At 43.0% G+C, this 23,185-nt stretch overlaps 1 protein-coding gene across 1 annotated transcript in view; it reads right to left on the reverse strand.

The window, feature by feature from the left end:
* Nucleotides 1-2,177: 2,177 nt before the first annotated feature.
* The window catches only part of LOC110532514 (nucleolar protein 4-like), a 39,368-nt gene continuing 18,360 nt past the window's right edge, over nt 2,178-23,185 (reverse strand). The window contains exons 3-11 of the mRNA XM_021616485.3: nt 22,332-22,443; nt 20,675-20,784; nt 15,137-15,278; nt 12,010-12,290; nt 11,689-11,874; nt 11,229-11,417; nt 9,274-9,393; nt 8,822-9,032; nt 2,178-8,368 (exon numbers count right to left, since the gene is read on the reverse strand). Of these exons, the coding sequence (XP_021472160.2) occupies nt 8,148-8,368; nt 8,822-9,032; nt 9,274-9,393; nt 11,229-11,417; nt 11,689-11,874; nt 12,010-12,290; nt 15,137-15,278; nt 20,675-20,784; nt 22,332-22,443 (1,572 nt within the window). The 3' untranslated portion in view covers nt 2,178-8,147. The remainder of the gene's footprint in view (nt 8,369-8,821; nt 9,033-9,273; nt 9,394-11,228; nt 11,418-11,688; nt 11,875-12,009; nt 12,291-15,136; nt 15,279-20,674; nt 20,785-22,331; nt 22,444-23,185) is intronic.

Consider the following 23,185-nt stretch of genomic DNA (forward strand, 5'->3'; position numbering starts at 1 on the left):
GGAGACAGTGAATAGTTATGTACAGTGCCTTGCGAAAGTATTCGGCCCCCTTGAACTTTGCGACCTTTTGCCACATTTCAGGCTTCAAACATAAAGATATAAAACTGTATTTTTTTGTGAAGAATCAACAGCAAGTGGGACACAATCATGAAGTGGAACGACATTTATTGGATATTTCAAACTTTTTAACAAATCAAAAACTGAAAAATTGGGCGTGCAAAATTATTCAGCCCCCTTAAGTTAATACTTTGTAGCGCCACCTTTTGCTGCGATTACAGCTGTAAGTCGCTTGGGGTATGTCTCGATCAGTTTTGCACATCGAGAGACTGAATTTTTTTCCCATTCCTCTTTGTAAAACAGCTCGAGCTCAGTGAGGTTGGATGGAGAGCATTTGTGAACAGCAGTTTTCAGTTCTTTCCACAGATTCTCGATTGGATTCAGGTCTGGACTTTGACTTGGCCATTCTAACACCTGGATATGTTTATTTTTGAACCATTCCATTGTAGATTTTGCTTTATGTTTTGGATCATTGTCTTGTTGGAAGACAAATCTCCGTCCCAGTCTCAGGTCTTTTGCAGACTCCATCAGGTTTTCTTCCAGAATGGTCCTGTATTTGGCTCCATCCATCTTCCCATCAATTTTAACCATCTTCCCTGTCCCTGCTGAAGAAAAGCAGGCCCAAACCATGATGCTGCCACCACCATGTTTGACAGTGGGGATGGTGTGTTCAGCTGTTTTGCTTTTACGCCAAACATAACGTTTTGCATTGTTGCCAAAAAGTTCAATTTTGGTTTCATCTGACCAGAGCACCTTCTTCCACATGTTTGGTGTGTCTCCCAGGTGGCTTGTGACAAACTTTAAACAACACTTTTTATGGATATCTTTAAGAAATGGCTTTCTTCTTGCCACTCTTCCATAAAGGCCAGATTTGTGCAATATACGACTGATTGTTGTCCTATGGACAGAGTCTCCCACCTCAGCTGTAGATCTCTGCAGTTCATCCAGAGTGATCATGGGCCTCTTGGCTGCATCTCTGATCAGTCTTCTCCTTGTATGAGCTGAACGTTTAGAGGGACGGCCAGGTCTTGGTAGATTTGCAGTGGTCTGATCCTCTTCCATTTCAATATTATCGCTTGCACAGTGCTCCTTGGGATGTTTAAAGCTTGGGAAATCTTTTTGTATCCAAATCCGGCTTTAAACTTCTTCACAACAGTATCTCGGACCTGCCTGGTGTGTTCCTTGTTCTTCATGATGCTCTCTGCGCTTTTAACGGACCTCTGAGATTATCACAGTGCAGGTGCATTTATACGGAGACTTGATTACACACAGGTGGATTGTATTTATCGTCATTAGTCATTTAGGTCAACATTGGATCATTCAGAGATCCTCACTGAACTTCTGGAGAGAGTTTGCTGCACTGAAAGTAAAGGGGCTGAATAATTTTGCACGCCCAATTTTTAAGTTTTTGATTTGTTAAAAAAGTTTGAAATATCCAATAAATGTCGTTCCACTTCATGATTGTGTCTCACTTGTTGTTGATTCTTCACAAAAAAATACAGTTTTATATCTTTATGTTTGAAGCCTGAAATGTGGCAAAAGGTCGTAAAGTTCAAGGGGGCCGAATACTTTCGCAAGGCACTGTACTTCAACTCATTTAAAAAAAGTGATTGGCAAGGCAAAGGTAAATGTGACAGAGTATGGACAAATCTTTATAACTGTGTTGGAGTCAGTGGATATAGGCACATTCAGGAGGTGCAGCAGCTCAGATAGTGACATTGAAAATTATTATGTACAGCTGCATCCTAACCTGGTCATTCTGTGGTTATTATATACAGTATCTATATAAAGAGAACAAAGGCCTCACCATGGCAACAGAGCACATCTATCCACAAGGTTACTCCATCTTTCGAACTTTATCTCTCCATATCCATCTCTCCATCTCTCTCAAACATTGTCTGCACTACATTCCCAATCCAAGAAATTAATCAAAGTAGCCAAGTTTCGGTTTTATTCAGTTACTGACATCTCTGAAAAGAAGCTTGCCAATTCTGCTGTTGGTAACCAACATTTTTTACCGTAGCGTTGACGTTACACTGAAAAAGTGCTATTTCAAAACAAGAACAAGTCCCTCATCATTAGTGATATGTAAGAGGCAGAGAATATCCCGCCTGGGCGGCTTTGCATGAAACAAACAGATGAAAATGTTTTATTTTGTATTTTTAGTCGCTTCACATATATTAATTAATATTTATACCTATAAACACTTTTCAAAAAAATCTAAATATTCAGTCACATGTACTGGAAAAAGCTCCACTTTTAAATCACAATGATAAATGTACAAAACAATGATAAACGTTTCATATAAATGTTATGGTAACAGGTAGAGAGACTTTACTTTCATCATTAAATATCATAATGGAACAAAAATAAACTCAGAGATTCATCAGCGTTTCCTGAGGTTCTTGTGTTCCCCCTTGAGGACCAGGAGAGGGGAATGGCTTTTACATCACATCATTGAGGAGCTGTTACGAGAGGTCAAAGTGTACCTTATAACAACCAGGAAATGTGATCACAATAGAACCATCATAGAATGAGTGGCTACCATTGCGTTTTAACTACTGTGATCCTCCTACCTTTCTATTATGTTGCTCAGTGATTGAGTTACATGCTAATGAATCCATTTGACTCCACCCGCCGGGAGCTTGTTAAAACACGGCTATTCAGAAGGGAAAAGGTGGCTGGGTTATCTGCAATCGTTCAATAGGAATCTGTGTATCATTATGCTACTGATAAATCTCAGACAGAGGTAGGCTATTCATGGTGCACTTTGAACTGGCATGACGCTCACTCTCACTCCTGAATCCCTAAAGAGTCTGATGCTATCAGCCATCACCAGATACCAACCCCAACCTGGTTGTCTTAGTCTAGCCTCACTTCGACCATGTGAATGTCATCTGACCACCTTTCAAAGCAGTCACATCTGTCTGCATTTGATATAATGCACTAAATAAATGTCTGAGCAAATATAAACAGGAAGGGTAGGTGAGAAAATATCATGGACAAAAATGTAAAGTATTTGGAAAAATCTGTACATGTAAACATCACACTTTCACTGAGTCCAAAAAAACAGAAAGAAAAAATACAAAGCTTCACATTGGTATACAGTACATTACAACCCCCTGCACAGAACTACAGTCTCTGGCCAATGCAGGAGAAGTAACAAATAAAATAATATCAAGAACAATAGAAGTTTTACAGAGCACCACCAACTGTTAAAACAGGCAAGGGTTGAACTTGAAACCACATACATTTTCTGGAACCGTGCTGTACACCACAGAAAAAGGATTTAGGTTTAAAATGTTTCTTTTACAACCTTTTGTACAGCTATACATATATCTGACCACATCAGCAATCCACAAGTTACTAGGGCTTTTACGCTACATTTTTATAAAACATCTATACATTAAATTGTCCTGCCAATGCAACGAGAAATCCACTGGAACAAAATATGTCTACAAATGGTTGTTTCATTGGTCACAGTAACTGCAGCACACACATGAAAATGTAGCTCGTAGTCTTAAGACACATTAAGAAGAGACCCTTTGCTGGACACAAAGAAAAGTGATGCGTTAGTTAGAAACGTGAATTTAGATCAACCCGGCATCAATAACATAATGTGTATCTGCATTGTGGTATGTTGTCTAACCTAGCCATCTTAAGATGAATGCATTCATTGTAAGTCGTTCTGGATAAGAGCGTCTGCTAAATGACTGAAATGTCAATTTAAGTGACGATGGCAGTTTACTGATGGCTGTTGGAGCTTATGGCTGGCCAAAAGTAAAATAGGGGCAAGGTGAAGGAGACATGGAAGACATTTGAGTGTATCAGGACAGAACCCTACCCACTGGGCACAGACGTCAATTCAACATCTATTCCACGTCGGTTCAACGTAATTTCCTTGAAATGACATGGAAACAACAGAGATTCAGCCAGTGTGTTCCCCAGTGGGTACACTCTTAGAAAAAAGGGTTCCAAAATGGTTCTTTGGCTGTCCCCATAGGAGAAACCTTTTTTGTTCCAGGTATAACTTTTTGGGGGTCCATGTAGAACCCTCTGGGGAAAAGGTTCTACATAGAACCCAATAGGGTTCTACCCTGGAACCACAAATTATTATTCAAAGGATTCTCATACAGTATGTTCTACATAGCTATACCTACACTCTTTGAAAAAAAAGGGGCTATCAAGTTGATTCATCCAAATGAGTCTATTCAAATACATTTTTTACCTGCATTCAAATGTGTACACACACCTGAGCTCAAAATACCAGTTTCTAAAGCCTGACTAGTCTAGCTAAAATAACATTTCTGAAGTCTGATGCGTGCAAAATATAATTATCTTTTAAAACAGCACTTCTCTTGTGTTGCCAGTAAAAATTCAGATTGAAGTGATTTAGTTAAGACTGTGAGATTGGCTGATTCTTGCATGAGCCTTGCCATGTACTTTAAAACCCAATATTGTGCATTGTAATAATGATTTCCACAATATGTTATCCATAAGATGATCAGTTTAGTGGACAAAAATAATCTACATTTAAATCAATACAGACATCCAAACTAAAAAGTAAAACACACACTCATATCAGCTCTCATCATAGACCACCATGATCAACCCATTGTCAGGCATGTGTATCTTAAATGTGGAAATTGAACATGTGAATCAAGTATGATTGTTCTGTAACAATGTCCGGTTACAAATATATACCATGTTATTTTATCCTGAGCTGTAAAGTGCTTCCAAACTTGCAATAGATTATACATTTGAAATATAATAAAGAAGTCAAATTATGTCATGGATGGTGACAATAAATAAATTACAGATTATTTTGTGCATGTCATTTTAGACTGTCCTGTTCTTGGAATGATCATCGTCACAGCAATGTAGTAGATATATGTGCTGCTGACATCATATATTATAAATTACACTGAAATACATTCCTCTCTTATATGAATTATCTGACAAATCTACAGTACATTCGGAAAGTATTCAGACCCTTTCTCCAAATTTTGCTACGTTACAGCCTTATTCTAAAATGGATTAAATAAAACATGTTCCTCATCAGTCTACACATAATACTAAATAATGACAAAGCGAAAACAGGTATTTTGACATTTTAGCACATAAAAAAAAAAAACAGAAACACCTTATTTACATTAGTATTCAGACCCTTTGCTATGAGACTAGAAATTGAGCTCAGGTGCATCCTGTTTCCATTGATCATCCTTGAGATTGATTGGAGTCCACCTGTGGTAAATTCAATTGATTAGACATGATTTGGAAAGGCACACACCTGTCTATGTAAGGTCCCACAGTTGACAGTGCATGTGTGGAGGCACAGATCTGGGGAAGGGTACCAAAACATCTCTACAGCATTGAAGGTCCCCAAGAACACAGTGGCCTCCATCATTCTTAAATGGAAGAAGTTTGAAACCATCAAGATTCTTCCTAAAGCTGGCCGCCCGGCCAAACTGAGCAATTGGAGGAGAAAGGCCTTGGTCAGGTAGGTGACCAAGAACTCGATCACTCTGACAGAGCTCCAGAGTTCATCTGTGGAGATGGGAGAACCTTCCAGAAGGATAGCCATCTCTGCAACACTCCACCAATCAAGCCTTTATGGTAACCACTCATCAATAAAAGGCACATGACAGCCCACTTGGAGTTTGCCAAAAGGCACCTAAAGGACTCTGACCATTAGAAACAAGATTCTCTGGTCTGATGAAACCTAGAGTTAACCCTTTGGCCTGTATTCCAAGCATCACATCTGGATGAAACCTGGCACAATCCCTCCGGTGAAGCATGGTGGTGGCAGCATCATGCTGTGGGGATGTTTTTCAGCGGCAGGGACTGGGAGACTAGTCAGGATCGAAGGAAAGATAAACAGAGAAAAACAAAGAAAAATACAGAGATCCTTGATGAAAACCTGCTCTAGAACGCTCAGGACCTCAGACTGGGGCGACGTTTCACCTTCCAACAGAACAACGACCTTCAGCACACAGCCAAGACAACACAGGAGTGGCTTCGAGACAAGTCTCTGAATGTCCTTGAGTGGCCTAGCCAGAGCCCGGACTTGAAGCCAATTGAACATCTCTGGAGAGACCTGAAAAAAAAACTGTACAGCGACGCTACCCATCCAACCTGACAGAGCTTGAGAGGATCTGCAGAAAATAATGGGAGGAACTCCCCAAATACAGGTGTGCCAAGCTTGTAGCGTCACACCCAAGAAGACTTGAGGCTGTAATCACTGCCAAAGGTGCTTCAACAAAGTACTGAGTAAAGGGTCTGAATACTTATGTAAATGTATATTTCAGTTTTTAATATGTAATAAATTACATGTTTTTTACTTTGCCATTATGGGGTATTGAGTGTAGATTGATGAGGGAAAAAAACAATGTAATCAATTTTAGAATAAGGCTGTAACAAAATGTGGAAAAGTCAAGGTGTCTGAATACTTTCCTAATGCACTGTTTAAGGTGCTGACCGGGTTGACTACTTAAAATAATTTAAGTGTACAGAGCAATTTTTTTACTAAAGAGCTTTGAAAGGGCAACTCCACTTCACTTACACAACAAACCGAAATAATGCCAACGTTTACCAACAATAAAACGACCACTTAGGACAGAGTGCCCAAATGACTGGCCTGTCAAAGTATGTTGATAGAGAGGATGTTACAGCTACAGTACTCTGTGCTGCTCTCACATACAGTACACACACCATAGCAAGGAACTGTTGAGTAAACTGTGATGCCATCACACATGATCAAGATTGTCTTTTGCTTCTTTTTTAAACCGTGTGTTTTATGTCATAATTTCTGCTAATGAGAAATGCAAAGACCGATAAGAAAAAGGAGTTGAGGTGGAGAGAATCTGGTGGGATTTTGAGGGAAATCTTTCTCTATAGCAGACCAACAGCCGTTACAAGGAGCACAATGCATTCACCATACATTTCCATGAGACGACCATGTGACGTTCACGAGACAAAGTTTATGACACAACCATATGCTGTTCATATCTGACTGACTTAAACCAACCCAAACTGTTAGTCTCTGAAATAAACTCAAATTACTGAACAAAGGTTCATTGACCTCAAGTCTACTATCATTGTATATCAGGTTCTGTCCTATTTACATCTGTCTGATTGGTGCCAGTCAATGAAAGGCCTCAGTTATGAGGTTCCAGATAAAGAAGAGCATCTTTCAGAACAGACAACAATGAAGCTACAGTGCTGCCATGAGACACTTTCTTTTTACACAGCATTCCTGATTGACAAATTACCTTACTGCTCCCAGCGGAGCCTTACAAAATATTATGGGATGTTTGTGGTAAATCTGCTATCTCTGGGGAATGTTTTACAGGTTAGCTCATCATGCTGAGACTAAAAGCATGAGGAGGTAGAGGTACGCTAAGAAGACCTCCCTTTGCACAAAGTCCCACAAAAAGACTGAGTATGTGGAAATTGGCTTGCATTTACTGATTCTCTTCCATATTGCACCCTGTTACACACTTTCCCCAGAAGCATGAACCTTTTGCCTACAATCCAACGCCTGTAGGTTTGGACACGTTACAGTACTTTACCCTCCAGGTTTAACATCCCCCTTTTCTATGATCACACTTTGCATACCTAAACCTTCAAACTTTAAAAACTACGGTTGAGGTTAACAGAGCAGTGTCATAATGCCAAATATGAAGCAATAATTCATGTTTGACAAATACCTCCTCAGTTTAGAAAGAAAATCCATGGAAGGAGGTGACTTTGCGGTGTTTCTGGGGTATGAATGAAGTGGGTGAGGAGTAGGTTTGTTATGGGAATGGAAACAGCTAACTGGGCACTAAGATTAGTTTGAATGTATGGATTTTATATTTGTGTAAATTCTTTGCATTCCTGTGACCATATATCTGCTATCTGTATGGCCCAATTGTGCGATGCAGTTTTACTCCTAGTCTTTACTTTGACACTTTACTCAGTTAAACTCTTAATTAAGTGTCTGTCTGTCTGAATGTGTTTGACTGAGGGTGATAGTACAGACAGACAGCCTGGGGAGACGGGTCTTGGCACGGCATAGTTTGTCCGGTCTGGCCTGGCCTGTTTATGGTTCAGTTCTGCTGCAGGATCAGGTTCTCTAGCTCGTCTGCAGATCGGAGCAGGAAGGCGGCAGACTCTCGGTACCCGGCGATGAGCTGCCTCACTGCTGTGACCTCAGGGGGGCTGAGCTGAGCCGAGGCACCTCCCCCACCTCCACCCTGACCACTGTGACTGTTAGAACTGGAGGAAGAGGATGTGGGAGCCACAGACTTCATACTGAGATCAGTGGGACCTGGAGAGAGAAATGATAGTGTACTTTAAGTGTGATAACCCCATACAGTAAAGAAAGCACAAGATTACTGGGTCACAATTTATTAGATTAGTCCATCTGTAGATGCTCTACAGATGGTCATACTGTCAACAAACTAGCTGTTGCTATGCAACTGCTTCCTACGGTTAGGGTTAGGGTAAGGTTTAGAAAAACATTAGGGTAAGGGTTAAGGTTAGAGTTAGGGCTAGGGTAAGGATTAAGGTTAGGGCTAGTAGATAGTTCGTTAAAAAATTACTGATAGTCTGTAGATACCCTGTTGAGCATCTACAGATGGACTATCCAAATAAAGTGTGACCAATTATTTATATACAATATAGGCAATCAATAATCACACTAATATAGATACAGGTACATACAGTACAAAAACACATTCTAACTGAATCTCAGTCTCGGACTTGGGTAGAAGCTAATTACCATTGGTCTGTGTGGTGGTGGCACCGGTGGTCGGCAGGTTGTTGCTCATTGCTCCGTAACTGCGGAAGCTGTAGTTGAGGCCCCTGTTGGTGCCGTTGGTGTATACTGGGTCCTGGGACTGGGAGTAGGCTGAGGCAGCCAGGGAGAAGCCTGAGGGGGCAACTGAGGCCGGGTCCCTGGAGCTGTTTTTATCAGCAGTAGCAGGTTCCTCCTACAGGAGTAGCTACAATAGTTATTACACTGTAATAGGAAAAATAACATAGTAATAAGAACATGTACATTTTTAGCAAGATCTACAGTATTTGAATCTACTGTATGTACATACTGGTAATGATGTTACCGACAGAAGAACATGGACTTCATTTACTGTCATGTATAAACACTCCAAAATAACATTAATTAACAAATACAATACAAACATTCTGTGAACACATAAATACATGTACACTCACAGGGCCTTGATAGACATCTAGTCGCATCCTCTTGGCAGCGTTGCGTGTCTCACTTTCACAAGCAGCAGCGAGAATGTTCTCTGCCATGGCAGAGGTGAGGTGTGGGGGTGTGGGCCGTGTCTGACAGCACAGACAATAGTGTTAAGGGTGTGCAGTATAATATTCATGTAAGAGTGAATATTTATGCATGTTCATGAAACTTGATTCTGAAATGTTACATTGGCAGATACAAAATGATAGCCTTCTACACATCCTGGCCATCCCAGTCTCTACAAACAATCAACCCCCTTCAAATGAAATTCCAAGTTCCAGAACACTGGGAAACTGCGGCACTCCAAAATGTTTCTAAATCAGAGAATCAAGAGCATGTGGGAGGGTGTGGGAAGTATTTACAGGTTGCAGTGTTGTTACATTGAACCAGTGGCGACACGTCATTCTGTTTTGTGCACCACATTTTTAGCTACAAAAAACTCAAACTGAAAATATGTATACACGTACTAATGCCAAAATATATATACACGTATTAATGCCAAAATAACATGCAAAACAGGCACACCCAACCCACCAAAAAACAATAATAATATATATATATATATATATATATATATATATATATATATATATCTATTTTGGGGGGTGGGTTTGCCTGCTTTGCATGTTATTTTGGCATTAATACGTGTCACATATCACTTTGCAAACAATGTATAAAAAAAATAAATCTAAATCATTAAGTTAATAAAGCTGCATACAAACTGCTATTCAGTGGAGTGGGTGTGTGGTTCTAATTCTGAGTTTAAGGGTCTCTTTTCCAAGCTTAAAATGATAAACATTCAACATTGGCCATGCTGTCAATCCATGCTTTCTGTCACACCCAAAACAACTGTGAACTTGTAACTGGGAAATCTTGTAACTGAGTCAAGACAACTGGGAACTTGGGAAAAAAACTAGCTAACCTATTTTAGAGAAATGTAATCATTGAATATTGTAAGAGCTTTCATTGTCTGCTTATATACCCCCTTTTATTTATCCTACGGTTCTGACTTGGTGTACAGGGAGAACACTGTAAGAAAAGAATGGCCATGTTCTGAATTCTGTAGCTGTACATTACAAAAGTGTTGAACAAATAGTTTTATTGACTACGTCCGTCCTAGCTCGCTCATTAATGTCTTAATCGAAATTACGGATAGCCTCTTATCCGCTTTTCGTCCCCTTATGCCATAGTTTGTATATCTCAATTGTCAGTAGGAACCACATTTGTTTAAGCAAGTCAGCCATATCAGCTGTTTTTTTAAAAGGCAGTAATTAGGCTGAATGAACTGTTTCGCTGCCAGACAAGATAGCCAGATGTAACAGTGGTAAGGTGTTGGGACTGCTGTTGGGACTCTACTGTTAGGACAGCTTTATGTAGGCCCTAACAGTTTGTGGGCAGAGTTTGTCACCGTTATAGTGCAATTAATCTATTGTTTCAGTGTTGTGTAGTGGCTTTGGAGGCATGCATCCCCAAATTTTGTTTGCCCCACCAAGATTTACATGCTAAAATCGCCACTGCATTGAGCACATCTTCCACACTTATAGTTCCCAGTTTGAACAGTAAGGCATTTGGAAAGAATGGACCAGCATGTCTCTGATCGTCTGTATGAGAACACACCAGGCTGGAGCATCAGCTCTGTTTGTAGAATAGGCCAATGTTTGAAGTCTGTTACAAATCACAGCCATGACGTGCTGTCCTTTTCGGGCTTCTGAGCTAGAAATGATGGTCTGGGCATGTTCGTGTGCTGCTGTTTTCCAATGTTCTTGAACTTGGGATTTCACTTGAAGTCATTGTCATAAATGGCAACTAATAAAGTCCACTCTACAATCAACCCCCCTTCGTAAGATCATAAGACTACCATCTACTAAATAGGGGGAGGGGGGCTAGGGACTATGGGGAGGATACTGAGGGGAACAGTGCCTACCTCAAAACCAACCTTCTTCATACGGCGGCAGGACTTGAGGTAGGTGCGGATGCGCTTGCGGGAGCGCTCCTGGAACTCAGGGAACTGTCGGCTGCATGACTCGATGATGGCCTGGATCTTCTCCTTGGGCTGCTTGGAGATGGGCACCATGCGGTCCAGGTTCTCATCCACAAACAGACGAACAAACATCTGAGAGGGTAGAGATAGAGGGGGGGGAAGGGAGGAGAGTGAGGACGATTGGGTGTATAAGGGAGGAGAGGGATTAAATAAAGAGGGGGGAGAGATGAGAGGAGAGAAGATATAGTGAATGCAAAAAAACATTCAAAATGCACAATAACATGACAATGGTCTTAAGGTTGAGGAGTGCCATTTTACATTTTCCCTCTGACATTTATATTATTTTGAAAAAGGTGTGAAAAAGCTGTCACTTTAGTTGTGACAGCTGCGATGATACTCTTACATTAAATGCTTTCAGCCTCTCTGGGTCCATTCCCTCAGCATCAGTGATCTTGTCACTGTCATCGTGGTCGTCATGATCGTCATCATCATCATCGATGATCTGAGCACGCCCAGAGGTCAGGTCCTCAGCACTCATGCTCAGTTCTGTCTTCAACGAGTCATAGCTTCCGGAGCTGTGCTGAGGAGACTGTAAACACCCACAAAGAAACAAACACTGTTACTATTGCCACAGATAAGGACACAAAACAGCATTCAAGTTGTAATAAAACATCTGGTGTGGCTATCACCACAACACCATATTCAAATGAATTTCTGTCCTTACCTTGTTGCCGTAGTCTGGTTTCCCAGGGGACTTCCTCGTAGGGTCAGCTGAGTAGGGCGTCCCAACAGGGCTCCCCACAGGCAGCAGTCTGTCAGTCATATTGACTGGTTGCTGGTCCTCTGAGGAGGAAGAGGAGGAGGTGCTAAAGTCCAGGGGAGCACTCACCCCGTTCTCAGTCACCTCCCTGTATGGAGCCACACCATCTGAAGGGACACTGCCCACAACCATTGCCTCCAGGGGGGTCAGGGATGGCAGTCCGTTGGCACTCTCAGAGTCATCCTCTGAAAGAGAGAGAGAGAGCGAGCGAGAAATTGAGGCATGATATAATAAATGAAATATAGTTTCAATAAATCCAGATATTATCCCTGTTCCTTTTCCCGGCCCCCATTTGAAAATGTGAATTGCCAAATCCTACAAATGGAGGTTTTTGCTAACTGTCATATAAGTAAGATGACTTGGTGTGTTGTGAGGATGTGCAATGTAGTTGTTTTTGATAGAGTAAATGTGTATTTATTTACTCAACTATTTCTATCCTTAGCAATCACTCTATTTGTGTGTGTGTGTGTGTGTGAGGGCTGGGGTGGATTTACATGCTATATGTTGTGCTCTCAGTGTTTGTATAGGAAGAGGAGGGTATTGGGGTCAACTGTCAAAATAAATAGAGGGTGCTGCCACAGTAGAGGGCTGTGTTTCTAATGGGGGATGGAGGGATGGAGATGAGGAGAGAGGAAGGGAGGAGGAGGACACGATGGGATGGTTAGGGAGGATGTGATGGTAGGGGAGGATGTAATGGGGGAGAAGCTAAGGGGGGGAACAGACCCTCACAGGGTGCCATGCAAAGTACAAGTGAACAGTAATAATCTGTCAAAACAACACTAATGTGGGGTTATGCTGTTAAACCACGAAGACGACTCATTTCTACCATCACCTTTTCCTTGAGGCAGGGGAGCCATCAAAGTCTCCCTTTCCCCCATCCAAATCTAAAAGGTGATATGGCATTTTTCTATTGTGTTGACTAGCTAGAATCCAGCCAATGCTAAATCTGTGACTTTTTCTTTGAATACACTATTCAATACAAACTGGCTACCAGAGTGTCTGGTTGTCTAGAGCTTTTAATATCTGTAGTTTCTTAGTGGATGTCCACTTTCCCATCATGAGTTAGTCATGGATGGAGGTGGGGGTGGCTGGAGGCCCCTCAGACATTAGGGATGATTGAGGTTGGGTTGGAGTAGTGAAACACTACACATAATGATGGATTTGGTTGGATTAGTACATTAATAGAAGCACAAAGTGCTCCCTATCCTATACTACAGTGCCTTGCGAAAGTATTCGGCCCCCTTGAACTTTGCGACCTTGTGACACATTTCAGGCTTCAAACATAAAGATATAAAACTGTATTTTTTTGTGAGGAATCAACAAGTGGGACACAATCATGAAGTGGAACGACATTTATTGGATATATAAATCAAAAACTGAAAAATTGGGCGTGCAAAATTATTCAGCCCCTTTACTTTCAGTGCAGCAAACTCTCTCCAGAAGTTCAGTGAGGATCTCGGAGGAAACACCGTGCACCTAGCGACCTGGTCAGAGCGCACTGCGCCCGGCCCGCCACAGGAGTCGCTAGTGCGCGATGAGACAAGGATATCCCTAACGGCCAAACCCTCCCTAACCCGGACGACACTAGGCCAATTGTGCGTCGCCCCATGGACCTCCCGGTCGCAGGCGGCTGCGACAGAGCCTGGGTTCGAGACCCTTAATTTTTCAAGACCTCAAATCCGCCCTGGCATGCTGTCAATTAACTTCTGAGCCACATCCTGACTGATGGCAGCCCATTCTTGCATAATCAATGCTTGGAGTTTGTCTGAATTTGTGGGTTTTTGTTTGTCCACCCACCTCTTGAGGACATGTTCTCAATGGGATTAAGGTCTGGGGAGTTTCCTGGCCATGGACACAAAATATCGAAGTTTTGTTCCCCGAGGCACTTAGTTATCGTCATGCTGGAAAAGGCATTGTTCGTCACCAAACTGGAGAAACTTCTTGTTGTGTTCTTAGGCAAAATTGTGAGTGAGCCCTTCCCTTGGCTGAGAAGCAACCCCACACATGAATGGTCTCAGGATGCTTTACTGTTGGCATGACACAGGTCCGATGGTAGCGCTCACCTTTTCTTCTCCGGACAAGCTTTTTTCCGGATGCCCCAAACAATCAAGAAGGAGATTCATCAGAGAAAATGACTTTACCTCAGCCCTCAGCAGTCCAATCCCTGTACCTTTTGCATAATATCCGTCTGTCCCTGATGTTTTTCCTGGAGAGAAGTGGCTTCTTTGCGGCCCTTCTTGACACCAGACCATCCTCCAAAAGTCTTCGCCTCACTGTGCGTGCAGATGCACTCACACCTGCCTGCTGCCATTCCTGAGCAAGCTCTGTACTGGTGGTGCCCTGATCCCACAGCTGAATAAACTTTAGGAGACAGTCCTGGCACTTGCTGGACTTTCTTGGGAGCCCTGAAGCCTTCTTCAAAACAATTGAACCGCTCTCCTTGAAGTTCTTGATGATCTGATAAATGGTTGATTTGGATGCAATCTTACTGGCAGCAATATCCTTGCCTGTGAAGCCCTTTCGGGCAAAGCAATGATGACGGCACGTGTTTCCTTGCAGGTAACCATGGCTGACAGAGGAAGAACAATGATTCCAAACACCACCTCCTTTTGAAGCTTCCAGTCTGTTATTCGAACTCAATCAGCATGACAAGAGTGATCTCCAGCCTTGTCCTCGTCAACACTCACACCTGTGTTAACGAGAGAATCACTGACATGATGTCAGCTGGTCCTTTTGTGGCAGGGCTGAAATGGAGTGGAAATGTTTTTTGGGGATTCGGTTAATTTGCATGGCAAAGGGGGACTTTGCAATTCATCTGATCACTCTTCATAACATTCTGGAGTATATGCAAATTGACATCATACAAACTGAGGCAGCAGACTTTGTGAAAATGTATCTGTGTCGTTCTCAAAACGTTGGGCCACGACTGTACATCCCAAATCACGCTCAACCAATGAAAACAGGGACATACTGTAAACAAACAAACATACAGTACGCACAAACACACACACTCACACACAAAAAGGCTTACCGTCTTCCTCTTTCAATGCGGCTTGTGGGCTGTGTACCATCCCTCCATTGGGGGGACTGAGCTCAGGGACAGGGGGACGCTCAGCAGAGACCCACGTGGGCTCAGCCATATCCATGTCCTCACTGCTCACCGAACTTTCATCCTGAGAAGAGAGAGAGAGAGAAAGAGGAGAGAAAATTTAGACATTTCTCAAATTACGATTTCGTCCCTGAGGACGATTGAATAGGCTGCTGAAGATTTGATTGTATTTCATTTATTACGATCCGAATTAGCCGACGCCAATGGCAACAGCTAATGTTACTGGGGTCCGACATAACGAACAAGACATTAAAGACTAGAGACTATACAATTAATATACATTTAAAAACATTAACATGTAGTGTGTGTGTGTGAGGGCATCTATCAGTTACACATACATGTTGCGAGGTGTTGCTTTATTCATTTTTTAAAACCAGATTTGCTGTTCACTTACGTTATATAAGATGGAAGGGAGTTCCATACACTCTTGGCTCTGTATAATACTGTACGTATCCTTGAATTTGTTCTCAAAACCCCTGGTGGCATGTCTGATAACAATAAAGAGCAAAAGCGGCTCTGTTCTGGGCCAGCTACATTTTAACTTGGTCTTTCTTTGCAGCATTTGACTATATGACTGGACAATAATCAAGATAAGAGAAAACTACAGCCTGCAAGACTTGTTTGTAGAGTATAGTGTCCAAAAATCAGAGCATCTCTTCATTACGGACAGACCGCTCCCCATTTTTATAACCATTGAATCTCTATGTTTTGACCATGACAGTCTCTTCAACTTGTTCAACAGCACACCTAAGCCTATATGGGAGGGTCTGGGTGGGCATAACTCCGAGGTGGCGGTTCTGGTGAGGGACGTGGACCCCGCTCCACTTCTTACTCGGCCCACTTACGTAATGTCTCTGGAGCAGGAACCCTCACCACCGACCCCGGACTAGAGGACAGGCGCGAGACTCGAGGGATCCGGACTGTCACCCGTCGTGGGAGGTTCCGGTCTGTGGCCCGTCGTAGGAGGTTCCGGTCTGTGGCCCGTCGTAGGAGGTTCCGGTCTGTAAACTATCGCCGGACGCTCTGGACTGGGTACTGCCGCCGGACGCTCTGGACTGGGTACTGTCGCCTGGACGCTCTGGACTGGGTACTGCCGCCGGGCGCTCTGGACTGGGTACTGCCGCCGGGCGCTCTGGACTGGGTACTGCAGCCGGACGCTCTGGACTGGGTTCTGTAGCCGGACGCTCTGGACTGGGTTCTGTAGCCGGACGCTCTGGACTGGGTTCTGTAGCCGGACGCTCTGGACTGGGTTCTGTAGCCGGACGCTCTGGACTGGGTTCTGTAGCCGGACGCTCTGGACTGGGTTCTGTAGCCGGACGCTCTGGACTGGGTTCTGTAGCCGGACGCTCTGGACTGGGTTCTGTAGCCGGACGCTCTGGACTGGGTTCTGTAGCCGGACGCTCTGGACTGGGTACTGTAGCCGGACGCTCTGGACTGGGTACTGTAGCCGGACGCTCTGGACTGGGTACTGTAGCCGGACGCTCTGGACTGGGTACTGTAGCCGGACGCTCTGGACTGGGTACTGTAGCCGGACGCTCTGGACTGGGTACTGTAGCCGGACGCTCTGGACTGGGTACTGTAGCCGGACGCTCTGGACTGGCGAGGCGCACTGTAGGCCTGGTGCGTGGTGCCGGCACTGGTGGTAGCGGGCTGGGGACACGCACCTCATGGGGAGTGCGGGGAGGAGGAACAGGGCGTACTGGACTGCCGAGGCGCACTATAGGCCTGGTGCGTGGTGTTGGCACTGGTGGTACTGGGCTGGTGACACGCACCTCAGGGCGAGTGCGGGGAAGAGGAACAGGATACACTGGACTGTGGAGACGCATTGGAGATCCAGAACATAGAGCTGGATCAATACGTCCTGGCTGGAAGACCATTCTAGCCCGGCAAATGCGAGGAGCTGGAATAGAGAGCACCGGGCTAGAATAGCGCACTGGAGACAACGTGCGCATCTCTGCATAACACGGTGCCTGACCAGTTACACGCTCCTCACGGTAAGCACAAGGAGTTGTCTTAGGTCTCCTACCTGACTCAGCCAATCTTCTCGTGTGCCCCAAGATTTTGGGGGGCCTCTCGGGCTTCCGTGCTAGCCTTGTACCCTCATAACGTCGCCGTTCCTCCTGTGCTTTCTCCACCTGCTTCCATTGCAGAGTCCTTTCCCCTCGGTACTTCTCCTCGTAGTATAGATAATCACCCACGAATTACCCAAGGAATATGGCTGCCTAAATATGGTTCCCAATCAGAGACAACGATAAACAGCTGCCTCTAATTGAGAACCAATCTAGGCAACCATAGACATACTAAACACCTAGACTAGTAAACAACCCCATAAACATACAAAAACCCTAGACAGGACAAAACACAACAAACCACCCCTTGTCACACTCTGACCTAACCAAAATAATAAAGAAAACAAAGAATACTAAGGTCAGGGCGTGACAGCGTATATGGTTGAATCATCAGCATACATGGACACACATGCTTTTACTCAACAACAGATTATGGTCAATATTATCAAAGGCTGCACTGAAATCTCACAGTATAGCTCCCACAATCTTATTATTATTATTGTCACGATCGTCGTATGGAGGGGACCAAAGCGCAGCGTGGTGTGAATACATTCTTCTTTATTGAATGAAGAACACCAAGAATACTTAAACAAAAAACGATTACGACAACCATGACCGCTATATAAACACTGTGCTAACATATAACATAGACCATAACCCACAAAATACCCAAAGAAGATGGCTGCCTAAATATGGTTCCCAATCAGAGACGACGATAAACACCTGCCTCTAATTGAGAACCAATCTAGGCAACCATAGACCTAAATAAACACCTAGATGGAAACAACCCAATAAATCTACAAAACCCCTAGACAGTAAAAACACCCTAGATGAGACAAAACACACATATCACCCATGTCACACCCTGACACCTTTTTTTTTGGTTGGCGAGGGGGGGGGGGGGGGGTCTGCCCAGGGAGCCATACAAGCTAAAAACGCCACTGGATAGCGGAATGACTTTGACTTCCCTCCAGGCCTGTCGACAAAGGCTTTCCTCTAGACTCACATTAAAGACGACGGATAGGAGTGGTAATGGAGTCAGCTACCATCCTCATTAGCTTTCCATCTACGCTGTCAATGCCAGGAAGTTTGTCATTATTGATCGATAACAATCATTTCCCCACCTCTCCCACACTAACTTGTAGAGAGCAGCAGACTACAGGAGTAAAATCACATACACTAATTTTCATGTGAGCGAGCATTCAGTACACATGTCAAACACACATAATAATATGCATTATTACAAATGTCAATAGAAAGCACCATTTTCTCCCGACACTGCCAACACCACTGTGGAACTTTGACAGCAAAAGGGTAAGAATGAGGGAAAAAATCTCCCTGTTAAATAATGTGTCTTGCAGTACTGCTATTTTTAACTGTGGAAAGAAGAAACCTCAAACATGCTCACTATAGCGGAACATAGACAGGAGTGGACCAGAGTGGGTTAGTTGCCAGAGCTTGAGGAAAATAAAAAACAAACACACAGACTACGACGATGGTGGTGCTGAACATTGTTTAATTATATAGCGGGAGAAAGGGTCCTTAGTCAGTTGTACAACAACGCATTCAACTGAAAAGTATCTTCCACATTTAACTCTGAATCAGAGAGGTGTGGGGGGCTGCATTAATTAACATTCACCTCATCAGCGCCTCATCAGCGCCCAGGGGGCAGTTGTCGTTGGGGGTAAACTGCCTTGCTCAGAAAGAGAGACTGATTTTTACCTTGTCGGCTCAGCGATTTAATCCAGCAACCTTTGGGTTACTGACCCAACGCTCCTACCCACCAGGCTACCTGCTACTGAACCTCTACCAACAGGGAGGACAACAACTCTGAATGTAACATTCTGCAATACACTGGAGTACCTAGTCACAGAGAAGCAACCCAACACAGAGAAACAACCTCCACAATACCTCCATCTTTGATATTGTGTCTGTCAACATCTCAGTGTTGTCTTGTCGCCACCAATCAACATGCTTTTGGTCCTCTTGTAGAATGAATGACCAATACTTTGGTAAAGTGGTTACCGGTACTTACAAGCTAGCCTTGCAAACCGCCTGATCTCGCTAACTTAATCTGGTAATTTAGGCTACTTTACAAGCAGCCCTGGTTTATATGCATGATGAAAACAAAATCTGCTCTTTCCAGGCCAGGGGTTTTGCCGATGGGGTTAGCTAATTTATGAATACACTTGCTAATGCCTCTGAATAAAAACCTTGCATATATCATGAATGCAAGAGAACGCGTTTGGCAGAACCCCACACATACAGTACAGTACAAAAAGCACTAAGCACACACTGCTATCCTCCTGAGGAAACACAACACACCCCTCTGAGGGTTCTGTAGAGGACTGAGGCATTTACTGAAGGCTCTATTAGTGATGCATGACATAATAAAGAGAGGGAGAGGAGGTGAAGAGAGGGGAGAGAGAGAGATTGAGAGAGTGGCAGAGAGATATAGAGATTCATTTAGCCACTTATGCATGTCTAAACAACATGCACAATCTCCTAACAAAAGCTGTGAAAAGTGACATCATGATGACATAGGCTAACATTCCCTGCGGTCATAATGTAATCTGGGCACGGAACTGACAGTGAGCTGTATCACTACAATATCTGAAAAATATGTTTAGTAGGCATAATATTGCTACTAGCCAATGGATCAAATTATTGTCAATATTGTAAATAAATATAAATGTGTAAAATACACATTACTAAACATGGTTTTAAGCACAGGGAATAGCTCTTACCTAGATAGGGTCCTGGTTTTCACCTAAATAAAAAACAGCAAGTTGTATAATACATGCTTCCTCTCTTTGTCAACAACACTTCTATCCTTCCGGTGATTTCACAAAAATCCTACTGCATGGGTGTGCATTGAAGTCCAGTGTTGGAGGAGAACAAGGCGGAGCGTTGCCTCTGATGTCACTATCACAGTACAGTGAGTTCAGTATCCTGCAGTGGCATACAGTCTAATCTCTTGGTGTCTTTAGATTTTGATTGGTAAATCTGCTGCTGCCTCCTATGCTTTGTTTGGTTAATTTGTTGATTCCCACCTCTGCATCTTTAAAAAAATGTTCACACTTTTTGATAATTTCTAGTAGGCCTATGTCTTGTGCTGAATGGGAAATTCTAGACAAAGATAATGAACTGAGTCGATCTGTGATTCTATTTTTGCAAACAATTACAGTTGAGTGGGTCCTCCGGTTCCAGGGAATGTAAACCTCTGTGTCTCTCCAACTCACAAAGCAATAGAAATTTGTGGATATGTGAAACACCACCGTCACTCTCTCTTATTTTTCTCTCTCTCCCCCTCTCTCTTTCTCACACACACACAGCTCAGCATTCACACACATGCAAGCACACACACGTGCGCACACACACTATGCCTTACCCGCTCATTGGCAGTCATGCACTGTAGTTTCATCTGTTTCAGGTAGGTGGCCGTCAGGGGCATGTTGTAGTCAATGAGGTCCGGGACCAGGGATGCTGGTCGATCATTTTCTGTACAGAACATAGAGCACAGGAGGTTGGTGGCACCTTAATGGGGATTATGGGATCGTGGGAATGGCTGGAGCGGAATAAGTGGAATGGTATCAAATAAATCAAACACATGGTTTGATGCCATTCCATTTGCTCCATTCCAGCCATTATTATTAGCCGTCCTGCACTCAGCAGCCTTCACTGACATAGAGATAGATACAGTAAGATGTTTTTCAAAACAAACAATCAAGTAAAGCAAGCCAGGTATGATCTCTTTTGTACCACTTTAACTGAACAAAACTCTCATGGCTCAAACCAAACAGACATGCCATTAGAGCTTTTTGACTTCTCCCACGTGCTCTTTGGGCTCTGATACTCCCCTGCACTGTCTATTGGTTTTCTTTGACCAGAGAGTTCATTCATCTGATCTGGTTTCTCTGGTTTCTCTGATCTTAATTAGAAGCAGTCTCTGATTAAAAGGCAATAATGACAACCAGTAGGCACTGTGGCCCTTTTTTTCATATTCTGTTATATACTGTTGTTTTCTCACTGTGTATATGTACAGTATATACTGTATTCTCAAAATAGCATATCCTAATATTTCCTTTCCAAATGGTATACTCTCTATACACAACACATATTTATATTCTGGATTCTGACACATGCTCACTGTAATATATCTACTCTGGATTGTTAATTGGACTCCATATTTCTTGATTTTTTTGTTTTGATTTCTCTTTTTTATTTTGTATTCTATTTGAGATACAATCTACTGCACTGTTGGAGCCAATAAACATAAGCATTTCGCAGCGCCTGCTATAACACCTGCAAACCTGTGTACGTGACAATAAACTTTGATTTGATCTGGAGTCATGGACTGCTGTTCTAATGCTGTAAACCAGGGGCATTAAACTCATTCCATGGAGGGCCTAGTGTCTGCAGGTTTTTGACAACCAGGTGAGGGGAGTTCCTTACTAATTAGTGACCTTAATTAATCAATTAAGTACAAGGAAGGAGTGAAAACCCACAGACACTCGGCCCTCCGTGGAATGAGTTTGACAACTATGCTGTAAACTAAATAGGAAGCCGTCTGTGTTCCCCACCATGGCCACTAGAGGGACCCCATGCTACTTCTTTTGGAACATCTCTTTCATAATTTAGGACCTCTTGAGTCTTTCTTGCATCACTTGATGGCCTCTGCTTTCAACCAAAGTCCACACCTTTAATTGGCTGACGAAACATACACAGAGACCTAAGATATATTTAAACGACATATTGGACATTGAGTTGAGGGTGTGAAACACAACGAATATGGAGCTATAAATGTACTAGCAGTCAATTTAATATTTCATTATTTGTGGTAGCATTGCAATTAATAATTTAAACAAAGGCAGTAAGAAGGTGATACATGTTATAATGATGCATTAAAAGTACTTGGCATTGTTGCTATTCAGATAGATATCAAATTGAAAGAGGCCTTTCTTTTCAAACAAGGATTTAATGACTGAATTAATATATACAGTAAATTAATAAAAAGGAACCAGTTGACTGACTGGGAAGTTAGTTACCTTTAAACTCTGCAGTGTTGGGATTGATGTGCATCCTTTTCTGACACTCTCCACAGCTCATTAGGAAGCGTGTCACTGCCTCCCTGGGCAGGAAGGCATATGTCTCCGCTATCTGTGCCAGGGGAAAGGTCAGAGGACAATGCACAGTTCAGGAAGGACAGGAGCAAAGGAGGCATGAACTGTTATTAAAGCCTGGGATCAATGATTATGTTAATGCTGTGTTATGTGGCATGGTGAGGAATGAGGAAGGAATCCTCCCTCAAGGACTGCAACAACCTCTCTCTCTCTCTCTTGTCTACTGCCGAAGCCCTGACCGTTTGACTCTACCGTCTATTTACAGTGCATTTGGAGTATTCAGACCCCTTGACTTTTTCCACATTTTGTTATGTTACAGTCTTATTCTAAAATGGATTAAATTGCCCCCTCTCCTCCCCATCAATCTACACACAATACCCCATAATGACAAAGCAAAAACAGGATACATTTTTTGTTTTTATTGTTGCAAATATTACATTTACATAAGTATTCAGACCCTTTACTCAGTACTTTGTTGAAGCGCCATTCGCAGTGATGACAGCCTCAAATCTTCTTGGGTATGACGCTACAAGCTTGGCACACTTGTATTTGGGGAGTTTCTCCATTCCTCTCTGCAGATCCTCTCAAGCTCTGTCATGTTGGATGGGGAGCGTTGCTGCACAGATATTTTCAGGTCCCTCCAAAAATGTTTGATCGGGTTCAAGTCCGGGCCACTCAAGGACATTCCTACGTTGTCTTCACCTTGTCCTGTTGGACTGTTCACCACAGTCAGGTCCTGAGAGCTCTGGAGCAGGTTTTTCATAAATGATTCATTAAGG

The sequence above is a fragment of the Oncorhynchus mykiss genome, chromosome 9, assembly GCF_057628025.1.
Source record: "Oncorhynchus mykiss isolate SJ-2025 chromosome 9, ASM5762802v1, whole genome shotgun sequence".
Lineage (NCBI taxonomy): Eukaryota > Metazoa > Chordata > Actinopteri > Salmoniformes > Salmonidae > Oncorhynchus > Oncorhynchus mykiss.